Source organism: Narcine bancroftii, chromosome 1 (genome assembly GCF_036971445.1).
Source record: "Narcine bancroftii isolate sNarBan1 chromosome 1, sNarBan1.hap1, whole genome shotgun sequence".
NCBI lineage: Eukaryota > Metazoa > Chordata > Chondrichthyes > Torpediniformes > Narcinidae > Narcine > Narcine bancroftii.
Window position 1 is genome coordinate 450,584,712 of NC_091469.1, and position 25,850 is coordinate 450,610,561.

Below are 25,850 nucleotides of genomic sequence, written 5' to 3' on the forward strand. Positions count from 1 at the left end.
GTGATCTTTAAATGCCTGTGGAAGCACTCAATCAGGTCATAGACCTGGGTGATAGACCGCCATCCAGTAGAGCTATGCTCCCAGCAAGTGTGACAGCGCGGTCCATAGCTCAGATGTGAACTGTGCGCCCCTGTCCAAGGTAACATGAGCCAAGAGGCCAAAATGCAACAGTCAGGTAGAAACTAGGCCCCTGGCGCATGATTCTGTGGTGGCGTCAGTGAGGGGTACCATCTCTGGCCACCTCGTGAACCTGTTCACCATGGTGAACAGGTACCTCACTCCCCTTGGACACTGGCAAGGGACCCATAGTGTCCACGTGCACATGCTCAAATCTTCGCTGTGTAGTCTGGAAGGGCTAGAGCAAGGCCTTTACATGGCGCTGCACCTTGGTGGTTTAGCAGTCCATGCGAGATCTGGTCTAGTGCCTGACCTGCCTGCAGAGGCCGTGCCACAAGAAATGATCAGCTATAAGGCGAATGGTTGCCCAGATGGAAGGATGGAATAACCATGCAGTGCGTCAAAAATGCAGTGCCTCCAAATGGTCTGGACGATGAGCCGAGGCTGGCTTGCGGATACATCACAAAGGAGTGTCTGACCCTCTCATCTGATGGCGACGTCCTCCAGGTGAAGGCCCTAGACTGCAGTCCTGTATGCCAGAATCTCATTGTCCTGGCACTGAGCCTCTGCCAGCACTGCGTAATCTACCCCTGAAGCTAGGAAATTCACCTCCTGTACTGAAGTGCATGACAGCACGTCAACAACTACATTTCTCTTATTGGAGATGTGCTTTATCAAGGTGGAAAACTCCATGATATAAGAAAAGTGGAGCTGTTGCTGGGTTGTCCATGGGTCCGACACTTTGGTGAAGGTGAAGGTTAGGGGCTTGTGGTCAGTGAAGATGGTGAATTCCCTTCCTTCGAGGAAATACCGAAAGTGCCAGATGGCCAGATATAGGGCTAGCAGCTCCCTGTTGAAGGCACTGCATTTGACCTCTGGGGAGCCATAGGCACCTGCTGAAGAATGCCAGGGATTTCCATTGGCCATCGATGATGGAAGAATGGCAGGACACTGCCCACTGCCAATTCAGAGGCGTCCACTGTGAGGGCTGTGGGTACATTCATACGGGGATGGACCAGGAGTGTGGCATTTGCCAGGGCTTCCTTGGCCTTCTCAAAAGCTGCTGTTGTTTCTTACGGCCATGTGATTTCTTTAGCTTTTATGGTGATGAGACCAAACAGAGGTTGAATGATGTGGGTTGCCGCAGGCAAAAAGCGGTGGTAAAAATTCACCACCCCCATGAACTCTTGCAGACACTTAACTGAGTCGGGCCTGGTGAACTGGTGGATGGCTTCTACTTTCACTGATAATGGAACAGCACTCTAAATGAACACACATGCCATATCCCGCCCAGCTGCATCCATCCACTGCTGGAATGTCTGTTCAGTATTTTGCAGACGGAACAGCATCCTGAGAAACTCAAAGATTCCAAATGGCGTAATCTTGGTGAACTTGCTGGACCCAAACTTCAGGGGTATGGACCAAGATCCACACCTGCATATAGCAGTGCTGTTTGCTGCAGTTAGCAGTGGCCCTGCCTTCCTGTTCCATGTATCATGGCATGAAGGAGGGAGAACACTGATCTCAGCACCAGTGTCCACCAAGAACCTGCATACAGAGTGCCTATACTAGACATATAGCAGGCTGTCACAGTAGCCAGCCGCTGTAGCCACTAGCATTTCCCAAATATGCACATGGAGATCGGTAGTGGCGCATTCCGGAACCCACTGTTGGTGGTAGAAACACCAAGAATCTGTGTTGATGTTATCTCTGTTGGAGGCTGTGTTTTGCCTTGCTGCTGGAGTATGTGGAGCCTGGGCCTTCGGGCATGACGCAGCACTAATTGCGAATGGGCGCCCATCCTATTGCTTCGCTGCCACAGAATATGCTCGTGGGTGGCCATCCTGTGGGGGTCACTGAAATCCTCTTTTGTTAATAAGAGGCTTCATGCATTTGTTCCAGAAAAAATTGCTCCAAGAGCATGCAGGGCCCATGGCCATCAGCCACCAGCACATCAATCATTAATGCCAATGGTGAACGGTCCCCTAGGCCATCCACGTGCAGCAGCTGCGCAGTTCGTTTGTGGCGAGAAAGTCCAAACATTCAGATGGGGAGTGCTTTAATCGATTCATGCCTGTCATTAACCAGTGGATGCTGCAGGAAATCGATCAGGCGATCTGCCGTCTCCTGGTTCAGGGTGCTCACCATGTAATAGTACTTGTGGTGTCTGTCACTATTTGTCTGATTTGAAATTATGCCTCAACTTGCTCAAACCAGACCTCTGGCTGAGCCAACCAAAAAGAAGACAGTTTGAGAGAGACAGCATTCTGGATGGCCACAATGTCCACGAGGGGTCCAAAATCTGTTGGGCCCGTCGGGGTCACTAACTTAGTCAAGCTGTGTCATGATGAGAGAAAGAAGTATTCTGACTCAAATGGCATCCAGTTTGAAAAGACTTTACTGGTTTTTCACTCCCAGGAAACCTCATTCACTGTGGGGTGGAAATGATGTCATTTTCCAGCCCGTTGTTTGCCCCAGAGTCAGCGTCCTCCCGATGGCTGATGCCTGCAGCACACTCACAATTTTTTGAGCTGGTTTGAGACATGCTTAGTGAGCAGCCACAGTCTAACTTTTGTTTTATAGAGTGGCAGCATTATCGTGTGGCTCTTGAACTCAATCCCCTGACTAACAAAGGCCAGCATAACATCTTCTCAACCACCCTATCAATTTGTATGGGAACCTACATCATTGTTCTGATCTAATCTAGTTTAAAAAGCTCGTTTAGCAATTGCAGGGTTCTGGCAGAAATATTTAAAATATCCTTAGCCATGGGAGTGGTGCCAGAAGATTGGAGGGTAACTCATGTTCCGTTGTTTAAAAAAGGCTCCAAATATAACCCTGGAAATTATAGGCCGGTGAGCCCGACATCAGTAGTAGGACTAATACTGTGGTGATAAAAAGCTGCCATTTTTTGATAATCAACACAAAGAGATTTTGTTATGCATGCATTATTGACAAAAGGTGTGACCACACTCATGGGGCTGTATTATAGACTGCTTAATAGTTAGCGAGAATTGGAGGAGCAAATCTGTAGAGAGATACCAGACAACTGCAGGAAACTTAAGGCTGGATTTTAACTTTTTCCACATATTGAATGGGACTTTCATACTGTAAAAGGACTCTTAAATCAACATATAGGGATACGAACTAGAGAGAGGGCAATACTGGATCTCCTACTAGGGAACGAGACAGGACAGGTGACAGACGTATGTGCAGGGGAACATTTTGGGTCCAGTGGTCATAATGCCATTAGTTTCAAGTTAATTATGCAGAAGGATAGCTCTGGGCCTCAGGTTGAGTTTCTAACTTGGAGAAAAGCAAATTTTGAGGAATTGAGAAAGGATCTAGAATGCATGGATTGGGAGAAACTGTTTTCAGGCAGGGATGTGTGAAGCATGTGGGGGACCTTCAAAGGTGAAACTTTGAAAGTACAGATTTTGCATCAAGGATCAAAGGTGAGGTTAGAAGGCATAGGAATCCTTGGTTTTTGAAGGATATTGCGATCTGGTTTGGCGCAAATGAGGTATTGAGGAGTATAAAAAAATGCAAGATAAACCTCAAGAAAGAAATCAGGAGGGGCTAAACATAGTGATTAGGTTGCTTTGGAAGGCAGTGTGAAGAAAAATATTAAGAATTTCCACTGGTATATAAAGAGTAAAAGGATAGTAAGGGAAAAAGTTGGCCCCCTTGTAGATCAGAGTGATTGGCTTTGTATGGAGTCAAAAGAGATGGAAGAGATCTTAATTTTTTTTTCACTGGTATTCATTCAGGAAAAGGGAGCAGAGTCATGGGAAGTAAGGAAAACAGGCAATGAAGTCATGGAACCTATACAGATTAAAGAGGAGGAAATGCTTTCTGTCTTAAAGGGTGGATAAATCCCCAGGGCCTGACAAGCTATTCCCTTGGACCTTGAGGAAAACTAGTTTATAAATTGCAAAGGCACTGGTAGAAATATTTAAAATATTCTTAGCCATGGGAATAGTACCAGAAGATTGGAGGGTAGCTCATGTTGTTTTTTTGTTTAAAAAAGGCACCAAAATTAATCCTTGAAATTATAAGCCAGTAAGCCTGACATCAGGTGTAGGTGTTTTAAGAGATCAGATATACAATTATTTGAATAGCCATGGACTGATTAGAGATAGTCAACATGGCTTTTTGCGTGGTAGGTTGTGTTAACTAACCTTATAGAGTTTTTCGAGAAGATTACAAGGAACGTTGATGAAGGAAAGGCTGTGAATGTTGTCTACATAGACTTTAGTAAGTCCTTTGACAAGGTCCCTTATGGGAGGTTGATCAGGAAGGTTCAGATGCTAGGTATTTATGATGAAGTAGTGAACTTGATTCAACAAAGGCTGGACAGGAGAAGCCAGAGAGTAGTGGTGGATGGTTTCTTCTCAGATTGGAGGCCTGTGACTAGTGGTGTGCCTTAGGGATTGGTGCTGGGACCATTCCTGGTTGTCATTATATCAATGATCTAGATGATAATGTGGTAAATTGGATCAGCAAGTTTGCAGATGACACTAAGATTGGAGGTGTGGACAGTGAATAAAGTTTTCAAAGCTTGCAGAGTGATCTGGACTCCCTGTAAAAATGGCAGATGGAATTTAATGCAGACAAGTGTGATGTGTTGCATTTTGGAAGGAAAAACTAAGAAAGGACAAGATAAATGGTATGGAACTGAGGAGTATTGTAGAACAGAGGGCTCTGCGAATACTAATATATAATTCCTTGAAAGTGGCGTCACAGGTGAATACAGTTGTAAAGAGATATTTTGGCATATTGATCTTTATAATTCAAAGTATTGAGTACAGGAGTTGGGATGTTAAAGTTAAATAAGATATTGGTGAGGCCAAATTTGGAGTATTGTGTGTAGTTTTGGCCACTTTACTACTGGAAAGATATCAATAAGATGAAAAGAATTCAGAGAAGATTTACTAGGATGTTGCCCAGACCTCAGGAACTGAGTTACAGAGAAAGGTTAGGCAGGTTAGGACTTTATTCCATGGAGCGTAGAGGAATGTGGGGAGATTTGATAGAGGTATTTAAAATTATGAGGGGGATAGACCGGAGTAAATGTAGATTTACTCAGGGTAGGTGAGATACATACTAGAGGATAGAGGTTAAGAGTGACAGGGGAAAAGGTTTAGGAGGAACATGAGGGGGAAATTCTTCACATACAGAGTGGTGCGGGTGTGAAACAAGCTGCCAGCTGAAGGGGTGAATGTGGGCTCAATATTAATATTTAAGAAGAGAAATATGGGAGAAATATGGAGGGCTATGGACTAGGTGCAGTTCAATGGGACTAGGCAAAAAATGGTTTAGCATGGACTAGAAGGACTGAAGAGGTCTGTTTTTCTGTAATGTTCTATGGTTTTATTTAAAACATATAAAGACCATGCATCCATTCTCTTAGATTTCAGATTTTACTTAAAAATCTACTTAAAATCAAACAAATTGCATGCTGGAAATCTGAAATAAAATTATAAAATGTTGGTAACACTCAACTGATCTGGCAGCATCTGTGGAAAGAGAAACACAGTTCATGTTTCAGATCCATGATTCTCAATAGGAATTGGGATAGAGAGAGAAGTTTGTTTTCAGTAGCAGAGAATTTGGAAAAGGAATTGGATAGAGAGTATATCATCAATCGGGTGAGATTTGATTAACTGATGCACTTTCCAAAGGTGTTGGCTAATGTTTCCAGTATTTTCTGCTTTTATTATCAGTAATCTGCTGATAGGTTATACTAACAGCTCATGTTCTGCAGCAGCTTTCACTCTCTGTGATTTATTTTCTACTTTATCGGCAACTTGACATTTATTGTTAAAAAATGTAACTGAGAAACCTTGAGTTGTTCATCATTTTAAAGCAACAGTGTAAAATTTTATGGGAACAGGAGAGGAAGATATGATTTCTAATCTCAACAGTTAATTCCAGCAGTGCTTTGAAGTGTGCAGCCAGCCATTTGCACTCTGGGTGAAAAATTTAGTATGAGTTTGAGGCCATTACATTCACATTTGTGATGAAAGGGCACAAATGGACATTGTGAAGCAACTTGATAAATAAAATTGGCTGATATTTAGAAACCTGGGTTAGTGGGCAAAGTAAAAGCAGAAATTGCTGGAAATACTCAGCAGCTCACGGAGCTGGAAAACCAGAGTTAATGCTGCAGTGATTCGACCTTTTCTGTTTTTATTTTATATTTCCCATATTTGCCGTTTTTTTTCTTCATTTAGTTGGCTCAAAGTAAGCTGATGCTCTGTATCTCAATTGAGCTGCATGAAGAAACTGTAGAGTTCATACAGCACGGAACAGGCCCTTCAGCCCAACTTGGCCATTTTAACCGAAATGGCATTCTGGGCTTCTCCCATTTGCCTGCACTTGGTCCCTATTGTTCTCAGTCCTTCCTATCAATGTATCTGTCAAAATGGATTTTGCATGTCATAATTGTGCCTTCTTCTACAGTTTCTTCTCACAGCTCATTCAGAATCAGAATCAGAATTTATGGTCATGAACAAGTCATGAAATTCGGTGTTTTGCGCCAGCATCGTAGGCAAACATTCATATTATAACCATCTTACAACATTACTATAAATCAAAAATATGCACGAAAAGTAAGACAGTGTCTTTGGTTCATTGATTATTCTGGAATCTGATGGCATTGGGAAGGAAGCTGTCCTGATGACTTGGGGGGTGGGGGGGAGGGGAAGTTTGAAAACCACTCCTTTGCTTCATCTGGTCTTGGGAATAAAGAACCAGCCTATCTAATATTGCTCTATCACTCATGCATGTGGAGGGTGATCTAGATAGAGTAGAAGGGACATAGAAGGCATCTGGATTATTTTTGTGAGACTTTTGTACATTTCGAAAACAATGTACAGTAAAATTACTGGTATCCAGCACCTATGGGGATGGGTGGATGCTGGATAAGTGAATTTTCTTCTTGTGTGTTATGTGATAGGTGAACCAATGGCGAGGCATGCCAATTTTAAACTTCCTTATTTTTTACCTTTTTTTTTCTGTGATTTTGTTGCCAATTGTTTGAGGCTGCTGTTTGCTTGAATTACAGACAATAGGGGCTTTACTGTATTGGGAAATTAAGTTACGTCAGCAGAGTGATAAGGTCATTACTTCATGCTGAGCTGTGGAAAGATGCAGTGTGAATGACTCTGATCTGAACTAGCAATCAGGTTCATGGAATCCTAGTTTGTTTATTAACCATGGATTCCAGGATAGTTGGATTCATGTTAGGATTTGCGAGTCCACTGGTAGGGACCCTCCAATTGGTGCTGATTGCCTCATTAAGGGCAGTGGGTGATAATACTACCAGTCCCATTTTGGGATGTTCTCGAACTTATAAGTACCAGTTCTAACTAGTGACGGCTTCCCTCTCTGAGTCCCCACGTAGTTCATGAGCTGGCAAAGGTTCAGCTGCTGGAACTTCACTCAAAACACGTCACATTCAATTGGATCAGCCGGTCTGCTAAAAATAAAGTCATTGTACAAGGTGATAAGAGAAAGAAGATGCTGCACATTTACATAAAAGCCTGAGAGAATCTATGATCAATGAACTGTATTGCAGCACAGCCACTAATTATCCCTTCAAATTTCTGAAGAGTTATCCGGTTTTGGCCAAGCAGTGAGCGCACAGCTTAAAGTAAACCCCTGAATCACAGCTGAGTTGCCATGCAAATTTTCAGGGATAAATGCAAACCTCTTGAAAGATTCTGCAAAAGAAAGTATATCCCAAGGTGAAAGTTTATACACACCATGGGGGTACAAATGAATAAGGTTAGTCATACAATATTCCAAAAACTGTTAAGTTACAAACAGAACCAGAAATAATGGAAGAATTCACCCAATCAAGCAGTAAACAAGGAGAGAGAAAACAGTTAACAATTCAGGACAAGAAACCTTTCATCTGAAATGTTAACTATTAAATTACAGGAGTTTTGTGAAGTAAAATGTACATACCTTTTACCGCAAATTCAATTTGCCATTTTGAAACTTTCATTTATTAAACAAATATTCATGCTTATTTCTTGATGATCAAAATAGTCCAGATAATAATGAATGAGATTTTTTTGGGGTGTCATGAAATAGGTTGTAAACCATATATCCATTTGATTCAAATTGAACTAGAATTTATTCAATAAGGAGCTCAACAATAAAGAAATAAAATTTTAAAAACAAGTTGTCCTGATATGAATTGTTGAGAAAATGAGCATGAGCATCCAAATAAAGGGAGTGCAGATGATAATAAAACTGTATTTGTGAGCCTGACAGCCAAGTGTGCCAGAGGAATGTTGTTTCCTCGCCAACTCAATGAGAAACAAACGTCACATTCAAGCACACATTTTGCTAATGTGCTTGCAAATGAAACAAGACTATTGTAGCTTCCACCAAAATATGTGTGGCCCCCAGCCCACCCAAAGACACGAATATACCCGGGATCTCAGAACAAATAACCAAGATACTTTCAAATACTGATTTCAGATGTAACCACCCATCAATATCAACCTACTCCCCTAAGCCTGTGCTTCTATCATCTTCCCCTCCCCCCCCACCTCCTTTTCCCATCTCCCACCCCACTCAACCCCGCACTGGCATATTTCGGCATTTGTCTGATCTTCCGCGTCCCTGAAGGGCTCAGGCCTGAAATGTCGACTGCTTATTGCTTTCCAGGGATGCTGTATGAAACATTGAGTTCCTTCAGCACTTTTGCGTGTTGTTTCAGTTCTTCAGCATCTTCAGACTTTTAACCTCATAGCTCATGGATTCACATTTGGTCACATTCATGTTAAATATTTGGATTGATAGTTCACTCTCCATTTTGCTGATTGATATTGTGTCCACTCTGAAGGTGTCAACCAACAAGGTTTGTTGGTGCTTGAAGTCTTGAAGTTAAATTCTGGAAGGATGTGAAAGATGTAAAAGGTAAGTTATATGCTCATCCCAATTAGTGGGAAGGAAAATGTTCCTCCTCCTCCTCCTCCTCCTTAAGTAGTACCTGGGATAGCTTGTATCCAGTCTGGATTTGTTGGTCTCGACATAGCTCACGAGCCAATGTTGGTCTTTTCCACAGGTGGAGCAGGTGGTTGCTGACAGTGTAGGTGGATGGGTGAAGTCTTATTTTCAAGTTGAGGTGTTTATTTCATAGAGCCATATAGAATGTAAGCGAGTCCTTCGTCCCAACTCATCCATGCTGACTACCAATCTTCATCAATCCCATTTTGCCTAATTTTCCCCACATCGTTCCACTCTTTTCTTATCCACATCCAATGTCTTTTTGGATGGTGTAATTGTACCAGCCTCTTTAATATGCTCTGGCATCTAGTTCAACATACCTACCACACTTTGTGTGCAAAGAAAACTTGACCAACAGATCACCTTTAAATAATAACCCCTCTCACATGTCTCCCCCACTCTTGGAAATGGGCTGTGTGTATTGAACCTATCTACAGTATGCCCCTCAATTTCTATAAGGTCATCCCTAGTCCTCCAGTAAGAACACTCTCAGCCTGCACAATTTATCAAATATATCTAAAGTCATCCATTCCAGCCAATGCCCCAGTGAATCTCTTTCTATGGAAAGAAAGTAGTCCTAGACAGTACCCAAGTGGGTTGTAAAGTTCATAGATGATTCCAAGATTGGTGGAGTTGTGGACAGTGTAGAGGGATATCAAAGAATCAATAGGATATACTGTAGATCAGTCACAGACTTGGGAAGTGAAATGGCTGATGGCATTCAATCAGGTTAAATGTTCCACTTTGGGAGGTCAAATTCAAGGAAAAGTATATAATAAATCACAGGACTCTTAAAAGCATTAATGTACAGAGTGATCTGGGGGTCCAAGTTCAGAGTTCGTTAAAAGTGCATGCAAGTAGGCCATATTCCTGGCTCACGGTGGAGAGAAGCCATGGATATTGGGACCGCAGATGGCTATTAGCAGGTTGTTAAGTCTCTTGCATTCCCCCCATCCATCTTCTGTGCTTTGGTTAGTTTTCCGCTGGACCTCTGCTTTCAGATACACGTGGACCTTCTTTTTCTCATTCAGGAAAAGTGGAGCTTCCAATCTATCTTTACATCTTGGATTAATTAGTTTTCAACCTGGCCATTCTGGTTCTTGTTGGAAGATTGAATGAAAAATCTTTTCACAGAAGCCAGTTATGGTGGACTTCAGAGCAGCCCAAAATCTGGACACTTTGCAGCTCACATGGGGAAGGTTAACAGATTGATTTCAAGACATTGTCCATAAAGAGTTGGCTTTGAGGTGTCCTTGGGAGGTTTCACATTGACCAACAGGACCAAGTTCTATTGGTGCTTTTGATTTTGTGCCAATTTGATGAGCAAATAGAGCAGATTATTTAATGGTCATAGCATATCACGGTCTGGAAATCTTTTCTATCACTCCACCAGATGATGATATAACCTTGCAGCTCCCAGGGTCTTGGAAAGGGTGTTGCCATGACATCTTGAGCTTGCTTCTCTGATGAAACAGGATGTTTGCTCTGATGAAGCCATGCTCCAAGTATTCAGTCAAAATAAAGACCCTGACGGAGTCAGTCTTGCCTACTTCTTTCATGTTGATCTCATCTTACGAAAGGCTCATTTCCCTTTCAACTCTGACATTCAAATCGCTCAGAAGAATTAATTAGTCTCTATTTGGAGATGGGCCAAGGTCTTATTAAGGTTACAGTAGTGGTTTCCCCTTAGTGTTGCCCAAAACCACAACAATTGGGTATATGCATGAAACACTATGGTTCTGCGGTGGTTTAAGGTGAAGAATTATTGAACATTGGCTAACTCTGCAGAATTTGTCATTGAAATGCCAGACCAGCCACGCTGGCAAACCTCGCTTCACGGAGACAACAGTCTTCAACCGGTTTACCCCTCTTATTCAAAAAGCCTATCCATAATTGCTGATTTTGCACAACTCTAGATCAGGAGTTTAATTTTGCTCCTCTTTTTCTGTCAGGAGTACATCATTCTCATCACCATGCCTTTTCACTCTCCTTGACCCGATTTCCACATGAATTAGTCTAAAAAAAGTGCACTGTGATATTTATAAGTGTCAATAACAGTGCCAATACCTTCAGGGTACAATTTGCAATTATACAACAAAAAAGTCTCTCCATTGCACAGTAGGACAACTACAATGAGACTGGGTATATTATTTTTAACTGCTTTAAAAAAAAATCATTTGTTTAGCCACTTTGTCACCTGTTCAAGTGTCTACCATGCTACCATGCTTTTGGTCTCTCATCAACTCATCAACAAATGGGAGAGAATTTTCAGAATAACAAAGCAGAGACTCCCCTTCCCTCTTCTCCACAGTGTTGCAGGCTATTTTGATCAAGTTTGGAATGCCAGATGGAAATCTAGAAAAAAGACATGCTCGTAGAGATGTTGAAATTAGTTCTTGTGATTTGGATTCAAATTACTTTCAATTAAATGAAATTGAAAATTAAAAATAATTGGGTCATTTGTGGGAGTTTCTTCATAAATGATTAAGCATTATTGAAAATGCAGAACTTTTATCTTCTCAATTTGTAACTTACATGCTTTATACTTTGAGACCAGTGAGAGAAAAAAAATCAATAATTAGTTTTTAAATAGTTATGGAAAAGTTAAAGTTCTAAATTGGGGTAAGGTTCATTTCGAACACAGGAAAGAGGAATTTGTGAAGGTTAAATGGAAGAGGGCGTTAGCAATTAAATAGATGTCTGGGAAATATGAGACTTTTAAATGTGCGAGAAGGAGAGATTAGGGCCAACATGTTCTTATTAGAGTAAAGGGCAAGGATGGCAGGATTTTGGGAGATATTGAGGTTTTGGTCAGAAGAAAAGGAGGCATTCATCGGAGTAGTCAATTGAGATTAAACAAATCACATGAGTACAAGAGATGTGAGTATACACTTAAGAAATCAGGAGGGAAAATGGGTATGAGACATGTTTGGCAAATAAATCCTGTAAGAGAATATTCTGAGCAAAACGGTAATGAGGGAAAGAAACTTTTCCATTAATGATCAGTGGAGTTGTGGAGCCATTGGAGATAGGTTTGACTTAAATAAATACTTCTTGATTATATTTACCATGAAGATGATCCTGGAAGTCAGGGAATTCAAGGAATGGAATAATGTCATCCTGAAACATATTTGATATTATGAAAGAGAAGGTGTTGGTGACACTAATTTGTATTAAGGTGGTTACATCCTTTGAGCCTGACCAAATGCATCTTTGGATATTGTGAAAAGCAAGGGATGAAATTGCTGGTGCCCTATCAGAGATCTTTGTATCTTCTTTAGCCATGCATGAGGTACTGGAAGTTTGGAGAGTGGTGAATGTTGAATCTTTTCTTTTAAGAAGGGCTGCAAGGAGAGTCAGGGTGAATCTGACATTGATAGTGCCTGCTGCTGCAAGGTTTTAGAAAGACAGATCTATCTGCATTTGGAAAGGCAAGGACTGATGAGATGTGGGAAATTACGTGTCACAAATTGGAGAGGTGACCAAAAAGATTAAAGAGGACAAGGTGGTGGTCATTGTCTACATGAACTTCAGCAAAGCTTTTGACAAGGTCTAGTATGGTGGATTGGAAAGTGAGTTCTCATGGGATTCAGGGTGAACTGGTCAATTAGATACAAAATTAGAGATAAGAAAATCTGCAGATGTTGGTGTCAAGTACAATATGCAAAAGTGCTGGATAAACTAAGCAGGTCATGCACCATTCATAGGCAGTAAAGCACAATCAACCTTCCAGGCCTGCTTGATGGTAGGATGCAGAAGGTGGTACTGGAGAGTTGCAGTTCATATTGGAGGTCCATGACCAATGGTGTGCTGCAATCTTGTTTGTTGTACATATAAAAATTTGAATGTGACATTTGTACGTGACATTATTGGTAACTGCAGATGATAGCAACATTGGTGATGGGGTGTAAGTGAAGATCACCTAAACTACAGCAGGATTTATATCAAATGTGAAAGTGGGAAGTGTGTGATGTGATGCATTTTGGGAAGTTAAACCAGAACAGTAAATGACATGGCAATGATAAATGCTGTTGAACAGGGAGACCAAGTGCTACATGTGCACAGATCTCTTAAATTAGTGACACAGGTAGATCAGATGGAGAACAAGAGGTGGTACATCATGTTACCACTTTACAAGACATTGGTGGGATGGCACCTTGAAGTTCTGGTGACTGTACTGCACGAAGGATGTGATTAAGCTAGTGAGAGTGCAACAAAGATTCATATGGATGTTGCAGTGAGTGGAGAGCTTGAGTTAGAAAGAGAGACTGGTTAAGTTGGGACTCTTTTCATGAAACAAAAAGGAAGTTGATGAGTGATGATATAAGATTTACAGTATAAGATCATGAGGGCACAGATAAGTGAAAGGTCAAAATCTTTATCCAGGATAAGGAGAGTCTAAAACTAAAAGGCACAGATTTAAGGTGAGAAGGGAAAAGGGATGTGAGGAGCAAGTTTTTTCCACCCTGAAAATGGTGGGTATATTGAATGAGCTGCCAAAGGAAGTGGTAGAGATGGACATAATTTAGAAGGGATTTACATAGGTTTATGGATAGGGAAGGTTCAGAGGGTTATAGGGCACATACAGGAAATGGGATTAGATAAGAAAAATGGAATTAGATAAGGAAAGATTGCTTAAGGTGTTATGTGGGTGGAAAGAAAAAGTTTGAAAACCACTCTACCTAATTGACTCATTATGTGCACGGTTTCATAACTCCAAAGGAAGTGGGTCAATGACAATTTTTCTCAAGCAAAATATTTCAGTAATAATTGGGTCTAGAGCAATGATTCTCAATCTTCCCTTCCTACTCACATACCAACTTAAGCAATCCCTTACTAATCATAAAACACTTATGGCATAGGGATTGCTAAAAGTGGTATGTGAGTGGAAAGAAAAAAGGTTGAGAACCACTGCTCTAAACTGTAGGGAATGCAGCACTTGGCCTTTTACTCCCCACTGTCCAAACAGTCCTCTCACATGAAGCAGTGATTCATTTGTACACCTTCCAATTCAGCACAAGGCACTTGGATCCCTGAAGGTATTTCTTCAATATTGATGAAACCAAATGCAGATTTAATGTTCAATCACATTTCACTCTGTGGTCTCCTGCACCATTATAATGAGGCCAAATATATACAAGGAGTAGCACCTCATCTTTCACATGGGCATATGGCAACATTTTGGACACAATGTACAACTTCAGCTTACACGTCCTGTCTGTATCTTAGCTCTCCAGCTCTTCTGCCGGCTCATTTCTTCTCCTTCCATTGTATGAACTGACCTGCTGAGCATTTCCTTCAGCTCTGCATTTCACAACCTCTTTTGTTTCTGTTCTCACTTTTTTTAACATCCCTATTTCATAGCATTTATACTCCTTTGTTAATGTTCTTTCCCTCCACCCACCTTAAATGATTTTATCTGCAGCTTATCTGCAGCACGGGAATTCTGAAATAACTCTATCAGAGTTATTCCCTTTTGTTGTATCAATCTCTGCCTTCACTTTTACTAAATCTTAAAACTCGAAAAGAGAACATTTTCAAAGCCAAGACATCCTGGGTTCTGTTGCTCTCAAAACTTTGACTTGCTCAAATAGTTATCAATGAAGGAAATTCACTTTCTCTTTTAGTTCTAGATGACATTATTTAATGAGTTGAAGGAACTCTGCTTAATCATATGTCACTTGGGAGTAACACAAATGGTTTGAAGGCTGTTGAACTTATGAAAATTTGGTATAAACCTTCCAAAAATAAGCATTACATTTATTCCCTGAGGAAAAATAGATTATGGTTTTTAGATCAATGCAGGATCAGAAATGTGCAGGGAAATTTCAAGTTTTAATATTTAGCCATGGAAAATACAACATGGAAGGATACAGCACTGGAATAAGGTGGTCTAAGTGTCTGCACTGAACACAATGCACAAGTTCAATCTTCTGCTTGCACATAATCCATATCTCTCTATAACTTGCAGATTCATGTGTCCACCTAGAAGCCTCTTAAACTGCGATTATATCTCCTTTTTATCACTACATGGTAAAAGTCCAGCCAATCTCAGGCACCCAGCACTCTTGTGGAAATAAAACTTGCCCTACACTTCTCATTTAAACTTTCCCACCTTTCCTTATTACGCTGTGGAAAAGATTCTGACTCTCCATCCTATCATTGCCTCTCTAAACTTTGATGAGGTCACCCGCACTGTATGACATTCCAGAGAAAACCCAAGCTTATCCAATCTCTTCCCATTATTCATACCCTCTAATTCAGGCAGCAACTGGGTCAACATTTTCTGTATCCTTTCCAAAGCCTCCACATTCTTCCTGTAATGGAGTAACCTTTACACACAATAATCCAAATGTGCCCTAACCAAAGCTTTATATTGCTACAACAGGACTTCCTTACTTTTATACTGAATTTCCCATCGAACGAAGGCAAGCGTACCATATGCTTTCTTCACCCCATCCACTTGCGTGGCCACTTTCAAGGATCTATTAACTTGAAACCCCAGATCCATCTGCACATCAATGACTTTAAGACCTGCTATTAATTGGACATGGTCCCCTTATATTTGACCTCTCAAACCATGTCCTCAAATGCCAACATTAGAATCCATTTCTCCAAGCTCAGGGACCTGATAGGTATACAGTTGAATTATTCAAAACATTTAATAATATTCTGAGTCCTTACTTAAGTAAAGTTTTTATTGATTCCTTTTCTTCTGGAACTTTGCCTAAAACTTTTTATGAGCCTTCAATTTCATTAATTCCCCCCCCCACCCAAAAAGATAAGGATCTGTCTGAATATACTTCTTATAGACTGATTTCATTATTAAACGTAGATTTAAACATTCTTTTTAAGATTATGGCCAATAGACTAGTGAATATCTTGCCTAAAATTATCTCTAAAGATCAAACTGGGTTTATTAAGAATAGATACTCTAATTTAATATTAGAAGATCATTGAACATTATTTTTTCCACTCCATCTAAATGACCAGAAGGTGCTGTTTTACTTGATGCTGAAAAAGCTTTTGACAGAGTGAAATGGCCTTATTTGTTTGAGGTTTTGTGAAGATTTAACTTGGGTCCTGGATTTATCTTTTGGATCAAACTAATTTATTGCAGTGATTATTACTAATAACTATAAATCTCATTATTTTAGGTTGCATAGGGGTATGTGTCAGGGCTGTTCTCTTAGTCCCTTATTAATCAACATAACTTTGGAACCCTTAGCAATTGCACTAAGAGATTTTACAACTATCCATGGTATCCAGAGAGGGAAGAGAGCACATAAAAGTTTCTTTATGTGAAGATGATTTGTTGATATATTTCGATATACCTCCAATCCTAAAACATTGATTATCTTGGCTAACAGAATTTAGTATTTTTCAGGATATAAATTTAAATGAAAGTGAACTTTTTTTCCTAATAATAATAATCATTTATTAAAATGTTTTGGTCCTGTACAAAGTTGGATAATTTTTTCAAGGTGTTTCTGAAACTTTAGCTAAAGTGTTGGACCTAGATTTACAGCCAACCTTACTCACAGCTATTCTTGGGATTATAATATTGGGATTAGGCTTTGCACCTGCTTTAGCCTAAGGGAATGGCAAGAAGAGCTCGATTTCTCAAATGGAATGATTGCAATCTGATAACTTTACTTCAATGGATTTCCTCGATTATGTCATGCTTAGATTTAGGAAAAAATAGAAGTCAGACATTTGATACGACCTTTAACTTTGAAAAAACCTAGTGACCATATATAACTCAAACTAATAAGTAAAATTGAACCACTTCCAGTTCGATTTTTATTCCTCTCCAAGTGTGTTGCGTTTACTCAGGAAGAATCTCTTTTTTACTTACTTTGAAGTTACTCTTAGAATGGATTGACCAGTTGTTTTTGTTATTTTTTTGTTTTTTTTTCATTCACCCCCCATCAGAGTTAGATTCTTTTTGTTCTATGCATTAACGTTCTATTTTTGTTTACTCAATGTAACTGTCAATGTATGGAAATGTTGAATTAATTGAAAGTACACCATTGTTATATTCAAGGATATGTATATTACTTTTTCATGTTTTCTGTATATTATTCTGTTTTTTCCTTTTCTGTGGAAAATTAATAAAAAGATTTAAAAAAAATCAATTTCTCTGCCCATAAATGTAACTATTCCATATCCTTTTGTATTCTTTGATTGTCCACAGCTCCACCACTCAGTATCATTGCCGAAATTACCAACCCACCCTTCCATTTTCTCATCCAAGTTATTTATAAATATAGATAAACAAAGGTCTCAATGCCAATTCCTGTGGAACACCACTGGTCATGTGTATCCAGCCTGAATAACATCCTTTCACCACTACCCTCTGTCTTCTATGGGCCAGCTAATTCTGAATCTAAGCTATCAATTCACCTGCATCCCATTCATCTGTCCATTCTGGATCAGTCTGCTGTGAGGGACCTTATCAAAGTAGAGTAGCACAACATCCACTGCCCCATCATGTCAACCACCTCCCCAAATTTGTAAGATATGATCTGCCCAACACAAAGCCCTAATTTTTAAACAAATGTGAGTAATGTTTCAGCTAATTTTGTTAAATATCTTCAAATTAACAATGTTGTTAGATGTTTCATTTAATTTTGTTAAATATCTGCACATTAGACTTTACCAAAATCAAAGCAAAATATGACCTTATCTATTCAAAAGGGTAAAAAAAACCATTCCAGAGCATCATTTCTATTTTCCTGGAGGGGATTAAAAAAACCCAAACTGCTGGAGGAACTCAGCAGATCATGCACACTGATGGGAGAGAAAGAGTGCAACACCCTTCAGGCGGGAGCCCATCATAGAAACATAGAAGATAGGAGCAGGAGTAGGTTATTCGGCCCTTCGAGCCTGCTCCGCCATTCAATGAGATCATGGCTGATCTTAAAGTTCAGTAACTCCGTCCCCGCCTTCTCTCCGTAACCCCTAATTCCCTTATACTGAAGAAACATATCTAATTCCCTCTTAAATATATTCATCACGTCTGTTGGATATCTCACACTCTTACCAAATGTTATAATTTGGAAGAGATTGCATAATTGTCTGGCACATATTGTTTTCATTTTAATCTGGTGAATTTTTACTATTTCACACGATTTTACACATAGTGTCATGGATACCATTATTCTCAATTTAACTGCACCTGAAAACTGAGTCACAAAGAAAACCTAAAAATTCATGTACCAGGTGAGAATATGCCATCTCCACATCCTCCAGGCCAGCCAATCATTTCCCTCATTTTCTTCAGCGTGATGTATTCCAACAGGACAAACACTGGTGCAATTTCATATGTGAACCTGAAGATAATTCACAATAAATAATATATTGTATTAATATGATTTATATTACTTTCTTGTAAATAGACTGCTCAAGAGCAACAAAGGCATTCTAAAAAGGGTGAGAGGCTGAGTGCCTTGACTAGGAAGGAGGAAATTATTAAGAGAAATGATTACTTATCTGGTCAAACAGATAGGTTTTAACTTTTCAAGTTGAACAGAGAGGGGGACCAAGGAACGAATTTAATTCTAGAATATAATTCTGTCTTGACTTAGGTTTGTCTCCAATATTGGTAGTTGTCTGTTAATGAACTAAAGAGCTGGTGTATTTAAAGGAACCCAGATATGAGGCATAACAGCTGTTCCATGCCTCCTGAAGGAGCATCAGGCTATATGGTTTGGCACTGCCAGAAACTGTAAAAGCCTCTGAATTCTATGAGCAAACACTTCACCAATGGAAGGAATGGAGTGAGGCAGCATTCTGTGATCTACCTTATCAAGGAATCCCAGCAAGGTGGATAGAGAATGGATCAGGGAAACCAAGATAAAATCTATTTATAGCAAAATAACCCACGACTCAGTTTTATTTTTATTTCTCCCACTTCATTTTTGAAGGATTCGCATATTGAAGGAAAGGAAAGAAAGATAACCACAATCAAGTCATACATATTGAAATAATATTTACATTTCAATCATGATGAAATAATTAGAATTCAGATCTTCGGTGAGTTAGGAAAGAACACCATGAGGTTGAACTATAGCATTAGCCAAAGTGGACACAGCACACTGGTTATTGATGGATTTATCAAATAGCAACAATATAGTACATCAGTAACTTTTAATCCTCTTCATATTTTCATACCCGAGAGCAGGGATGCAGTGCTGCTGGAGCTCACTGGACCATCACTTGGGCACCTCAGAAGGTTGCTTCGGCATCCCATGGGGCAGCTCCCGCACCTCCTTGTCGCCATTCTTGGTGAGCTCTGGCATCTAAAAATTTAAAACTTCACCCCTGCCCGAGAGCTCTGTGTTAGTGCTGATGGCACAATGGTGTTGTTAGTAGACACACTGACTCACAGCAGCAGTGATCTTGGTGGTACCAGTGTGGAGTTTGCATGTTCTCTCTGTGGGTTTCCCCTGGATGCTCCTGTTGTCTCCCCTATCCCAAAGATATTTGAATTGGTAGGTTATTTGATGGCTATAAGTTCCCCTAGTCTGAATGGTAAAAACTGCATGATGAGATGTAGCAAAGTAAAAATGGATTGATCTAGGATGAGTGTAATTGGGTGCTTGATAGTTAGTGTGGACTTGATGGGCTGAAGGCCTGTTCAGTGCTTTGCATGTATGCCCTCTGGTGTTTGCTATTCCTGCCATGGGAAAAAGGCATTGGCTGTTTACACTATCCATGCCTCTCATAATCTCGTAGACCTCTATTAAGTCTCTTCTTGTTTTTCTATGCTCCAAAGAAAAAAAGTCCTAGCTCTGTTAACCTTTCCTCATAACACTTGTTTTGCAATCCAGGCAACATCCTGGTAAACCTCCTTTGCATCCTCTCCAGAGCTTCAACTTCCTTCCTATAATGAGGTGACCAGAACTGACACAATAGTCCAAGTGTGGTCTCACCATAGATTTGTAGAGTTGCAAGATGAACTCTCTGCTCTTGAACTTAATCTCTCTATTAATGAAACCCAAAATCACATAGGGCTTCTTAACTATCCTATCAACCTGCGTGGCGATCTTGAGGGATGTATGGGTTTGGACTCCAACGTTCCTCTGTTCATCCACATTCCTAAGGAACTGACCATGAACCTTGCACTCAACCTTCTGGTTTGTCCTTCCAAAATCCATCACCTCACACTTATCTCATTGAAATCCATCTGTCAGTTTTCTACCCAACTCTGCATGCATCCTGTCTATATGCTTTTGTAACCTATAGCAGGCTTCAAAACTATCCACAACTCCTCCAACCTTTGGATCATCCACAAACTTACAGACCCATCATTCCACCTCTTCATCTGGGTCATTTATAAAGACCAAAAAGAGCAGGGGCCCCAGAACAGATCCTTGTGAAACTCCACTTGTCACTGACCTCCAGGCAGAATATGTTCCTACGACTAACTACTCTCTGTTTTCTCTGCTTTTAGGTGTAGATGTGGGAAGAAGTATGAACAGTAAGCTTGCAGGTGACATGAAGATTGGTGGAATCATTGTCAATGTGGCGAGCAGTCGTTGACAACAGGGCGATATCACAGTATTAATGAAATGTACTGAGAAATAGCAGATGGAGTGTAATTGTTATAAATGTGAGATGATTCATTTTGGGAGCAGTGTTGTGCCTGGGACATGAACTACAAAAGTTTTGGGTGAGGGAATTAGCCAATTCATCTGATAACCAATGCACCTTTGGGATGTGGGAGGAATGGGAAAATCCAGGGAACATCCACTGAGTGACAGGGCTAATGAGAAAACTCCACACTGATTTGAACCAACATAGCTGGAGCCATGCGATAGCTGCGCGCCTGTAGCACCATTGCATTCACCTGCAGGTCAGTGACTGGTAGATATAGTCGGCTGTAAATAATCACTGGAACAGCTGTGGAGCCAGAGAGATCTCGGGTCAGATGATACCTTTTTGATGGGGAAGTATAGCTTTCATGGATGCTGGAGTGTCTGTGTAGAATTTACCATCATATGAACATCACTTTCAATAAACTGCACAAGCAACATTTGGATACATGGTGCTCAAAATAAGAAAGAAAGAAGCTCATGTTTCGTTATTGCAACACAACTTGGGAAGGATTACCTGGTTAAGGAGCCATTCCAGTTGCAAAGAGGATCAAAATATCTCTCAAGGTCATTTGCAAGAAGTTGGAAGTGAATTCAATAGGAGACAACTTGGGGATATTGACATGCAATTTGCATAAATTTGGGGAAAGAGAAGCCAAAGAACATGTGTCCTTTGGTGTGAGGCTGACACAAGTACTCAGGAGTTGTTCAAGAAAAAAACAAGCAATCGATGCTTTCAGAAGTGTGGATGCTCTACAGCATACCTTGCATGAATAATGAGCATTTATTATTCTATTTAGCTAAGTTATTTAACCTAAATGACTCTTTAAGCTAAAAAGGTTTCTCCAAACAAAACCCACAAAGGCAGTTTTGTTTGCTTGCCTTAGATAAACCATCCTATAGGGATTAAGTCTCACTAGACTGTCTCCCCATGCCTGAAGAACTTAAGTAGAGCCAAAGCTAAGACACCACCAATATAGTTCCACCTTAAATATACAACATAAATGTAAATTTTCTTAGCATTACAGTGATGTTAGTGTAGAGGCCTTGGTGTACTGTGGGGTTTGGCTAGTTAAACACACAAATGTGGTGAAAATATTATGCTAGTTACTTCTGTATGATTGGACAAGATGTTACTTTCCTATCCTGACATGACTGACCTGACATTCCATTCCAGGAAGCATTCTTCTCTGAATTTAACAGAGACTAAATGTATTGGACAAGCGTTGAATTATTTTGTCTGTGTGTTTATATATCAAAGCAAACACAAATGACTGACTGACACTAAACATCTATTGTCAGTTTAGAATCATCAAAGACCAAATACACGGTTGCCTTAAGAATCTACACAATGATCATTCTGTGTTGGTCACGAAGCACAGAGGGCTGTTTGTTTCAACTCTCACTGGGGAGATATTAGTTTCAGAATTCTCTTCAGGCAGTGAAAATGAAGAGTCCATTGCTATAATATTTCTGCCTGTAGCAAGGGGATCTTTTTTTTTAAATACACGCCAGAGGGAAGGAATAAATGCATTTATAGTACAGAGAACTGTAAAGTGACCTATTCCACTTCTCAAATTAAATTCAATTTAAATCAATGGAACTCAATTTCAGAAGCCATTTAGAAAACAAGACCACTACATCAGAGAGGGATAATGCTCAGAGGTTGGATGAATTTCTCAGCAAATACACTGGTCGCTACACAATTCACTGGTAGCTACACAATGCACAAATACACTGGTCGCTGCACAATGGTGATCCCACCAGTCAGAAGTTTGCAGCCAACCCTCAACAAGAAATTGGTGTGAGAAAGAAGAGGAGCTAATAAGCAGAGAAAATATGTTGAAAACAAGGGACTAAATGGGGTGAAGGTGCAGAGAAAATAGCCTTGAGGATTACTACGTGTACTTAACCTCTCTCCATTGCTTTTGAGCCAGGCAACATGCCAGTTTCATTCTGATATGGGAGATGCTGACATCTGAACTGACACAACAAAGATGCATAAAATAGAAGAATAGAATTGACTCCTCACAGGAAGCAAGGACCAACGTGGGAGTGGTTGTCATTGAGATGACAATGAAAATCTGTGCATCCATGTGGTCTTACGGATACTGACTGCAAACATTCCCTGAGTTAGTGTTATGGAAGTTATCGTGAAATTGAAATGTGCAGGTGAAAATGAGAGAAGAGTGTAAAACGGCTGCAAAATGATTTGCACTCCTGCCAAGAGAGCAGGGAAAAGAACTCGGAGAAATAATGCAGCTTTAAGGTCATTAACAGGAAGTTTTTTTTTCTCTTCACCGACTTCGAATAACCTGCTGAAATGTGCTTTTATCCTTTGCTTAAGTGAGATTAATGATCTCAACCACAGACCGTCATTACAACAGTTGGCTCAGATCAGTATCCTTGGTCTAAGCAGCAGGGGGGGTGGGGGGGTGGCTGGAATCGGAAGTGGGTTGCCCAAAGAGGTGGTGGATATGGAGGGACAAAAGGTATTTTCCTTTGCTGTATGATTCCATGAACAAGTCCTGAGGCCCTATTTAGGCAGATTGAAAATTGATCAATGAAAGGCATTTTTACACAGTCCAGAATGTAACAGCCAAGCCCCACTTACATGTTAGTGTTAGCCGTGGAGGTAAGCCAATCAGCAGCAAGGCCAACCATATCCAATCCTGTTGAGAGCTGGTTGAAATATCTAGGGTGACCTATGAGCAAACAACAACTGGATATTAATTTCAAATTCTGGTAATATTCCTAAAGTGTACTGAATTAAAATAAAACTGTTTGCATCATAGAATCATTTTAAAACCCATTCTATAATATTTTGAATTTTCACTTTGCACCATTTGCACCATTGTACATTCCTTGAAACGAGATTAACAACTGATATTTATATAGAATATAACTGCACAGTACAGAGCTTCTACCTCATGATGTGCCGATCTTTAAGTACTCCACGACTATCTACTACCTCAAACCCATAACCCACTATTTTTAATTTCATATGCCTATCTAAGATTCTTTTAAAAATTGTATTGTACCAACCTCTCCCACCACCCACAGGCACCCACCACTGTCAGCATAGAAAATGCACCTCCCTATATATTCCACCACTCACCTTAAACAGATGCCCCCTGGTATCTGTTATTGTCACCCTGGGATATAGGAGCCACTCATTGTGATTTTAACACAGCGGCACAGTTAGTGTGGTGGTTAGCACAATACTGTTATGGCGCTGGTGACCCGAGTTCAAATCTGGCACTGTCTGTAAGGAGTTTGTGCCTTCTCCCTGTGACCTGCATGGGTTTTCCCAGGGGTTCTCTGGCTAACACCCACCCTCCAAAGTATTCAGGATTGCACGTTAATTGGATCTAATGGGGCAGCTCAGGTCTCAATGACTGGAATCGGCTTCTGCTATATTGTGAATAAAATTTTAATTTAAAACGTATGATTGTAGAATAAAAATCTGCCATTACCTGTGTTCAAGTGCCTTGGATGGCATGCAAATGTTAAAAACTGCCTGCATGCTATCCATGCAAGCAAATGGCCATACACATTGTATTACAGGTAATGCGAAAATAAAGAAAAACTCAAGAGCAGGGGATGGTGTTGAAATAAAACATGTACAGAGGATAATATTATTTATGACAAAAAATTCAGGCTATAGTGTGAAAGAAAAAAAGTGCAGTTAAACAGTTATGGCATCGGTAAACAGTCTGCTAACATGAGAAAAATAATCTGCAGGTGTGTTTTTTCAAACTCGGGTATCTTCTGCCCAAAGGGGGGGGGAGAAAAGAGTATAACCAGGTGGGATATGTTCTTTAATAGGTTGATTGCTTTCCTGAGGCAGTGGGAATCAATGGAGGGGATAGTGGTTTGTTTGATGGCCTGAGCTATAATCAAAACTCTGCAGTTTCTTGTGGTCTTGGGCAGAGCAGTTCCCATACCAAGCTGCAATGCAGCTGGACAGGATACTTACTCTGATGTGTCAAAAAATGGTAAGAGAAACTGAGGATATTAATTTAATTTTAATTTGGAGATGCAGCATGGTGACAGGCCCTTCCGGCCCATGAGCCACGAGGGGCTGTACTTGCTGAAATTTGGAAGAATGGGGGGGGGGAATCTTATAGATACACAAAATTATGAAAGACATAAATAAGATAGAGGTAGGCAAGTATTTTCCATTGCTGGGGGAGAATAGAACTAGGGGATATAGCCTCAGGATTCAGTCTAGTAGATTTAGGAAGGTGATGAGGCTCTGCTTTTCCCTGAGAGTGGTGAATCTGTGGAATTCACAACCCATTGAATCAGTGGAGACGACCTCACTAAATAGATTTAAGACAAGGTAGGAAAGATTTTTACATAGTAAGGGAATTAAGGAATACGGGCAAAGGGAGGTAGTTGGAGATGAGGCTATCATCAGCCATGATCTCATTAAATGGCAGAGCAGGCTTGATGGGCTGAATGGCCGACTCCTATTTCATATGTTCTTATGAGCCCATGCCACCCAAATACACAATTAACTTACAAACCCCATTTGTTTTTAGAGGGAGGGAGGAGGGAAACCCATTCAGGCATGGGGAGAACTTCTTACAGATGGCGGGTCACTGGTGCTATAATAAAGTTGTGTTGAATTGTGCAGATGTGCTGAAGTTCTTTCTGTTTATGAGGAAATTAAGGAGTTAGTGCATTTTCTTATCCATAGTGTCAACGGTTTGATATATGATACTTCCTTTCCACTAGGAAACAGCTTTTCTCGATAGCATGTGAGAATTGCAAGTACAATTGAATCTATCATTTTCCAGACTATAACACCGAAACAAATATACATGTCCAAGAACGCACTGCTGGGGAAAAGGAGCCAGATGACCAACAGTGCAGAAGCTAGTGACAAGCTGGTGACAACAACCGAGTCCCAAGAATCAGCAGAAGAGATCTAATGGAAAAACTTCATTTAAATAACTCACAATAACGTCAAGCTGTCATTTACATAAATTCTGAAAGATAAAGGCTTCAAAATTCCTAAACTCTTGTTATCGTTATCAGCAACTAAAGCCTACATTCAAACTACATTCAAATTAAAATTGTTATTTCAAATAATACAAG

At 40.3% G+C, this 25,850-nt stretch overlaps 1 protein-coding gene across 1 annotated transcript in view; it reads right to left on the reverse strand.

The window, feature by feature from the left end:
* The window catches only part of gad2 (glutamate decarboxylase 2), an 83,531-nt gene that overhangs the window by 51,868 nt on the left and 5,813 nt on the right, over nucleotides 1-25,850 (reverse strand). The window contains exons 2-3 of the mRNA XM_069932071.1: nucleotides 23,359-23,449; nucleotides 18,367-18,479 (exon numbers count right to left, since the gene is read on the reverse strand). Coding sequence (XP_069788172.1) covers nucleotides 18,367-18,479; nucleotides 23,359-23,449 — 204 coding nt within the window. The remainder of the gene's footprint in view (nucleotides 1-18,366; nucleotides 18,480-23,358; nucleotides 23,450-25,850) is intronic.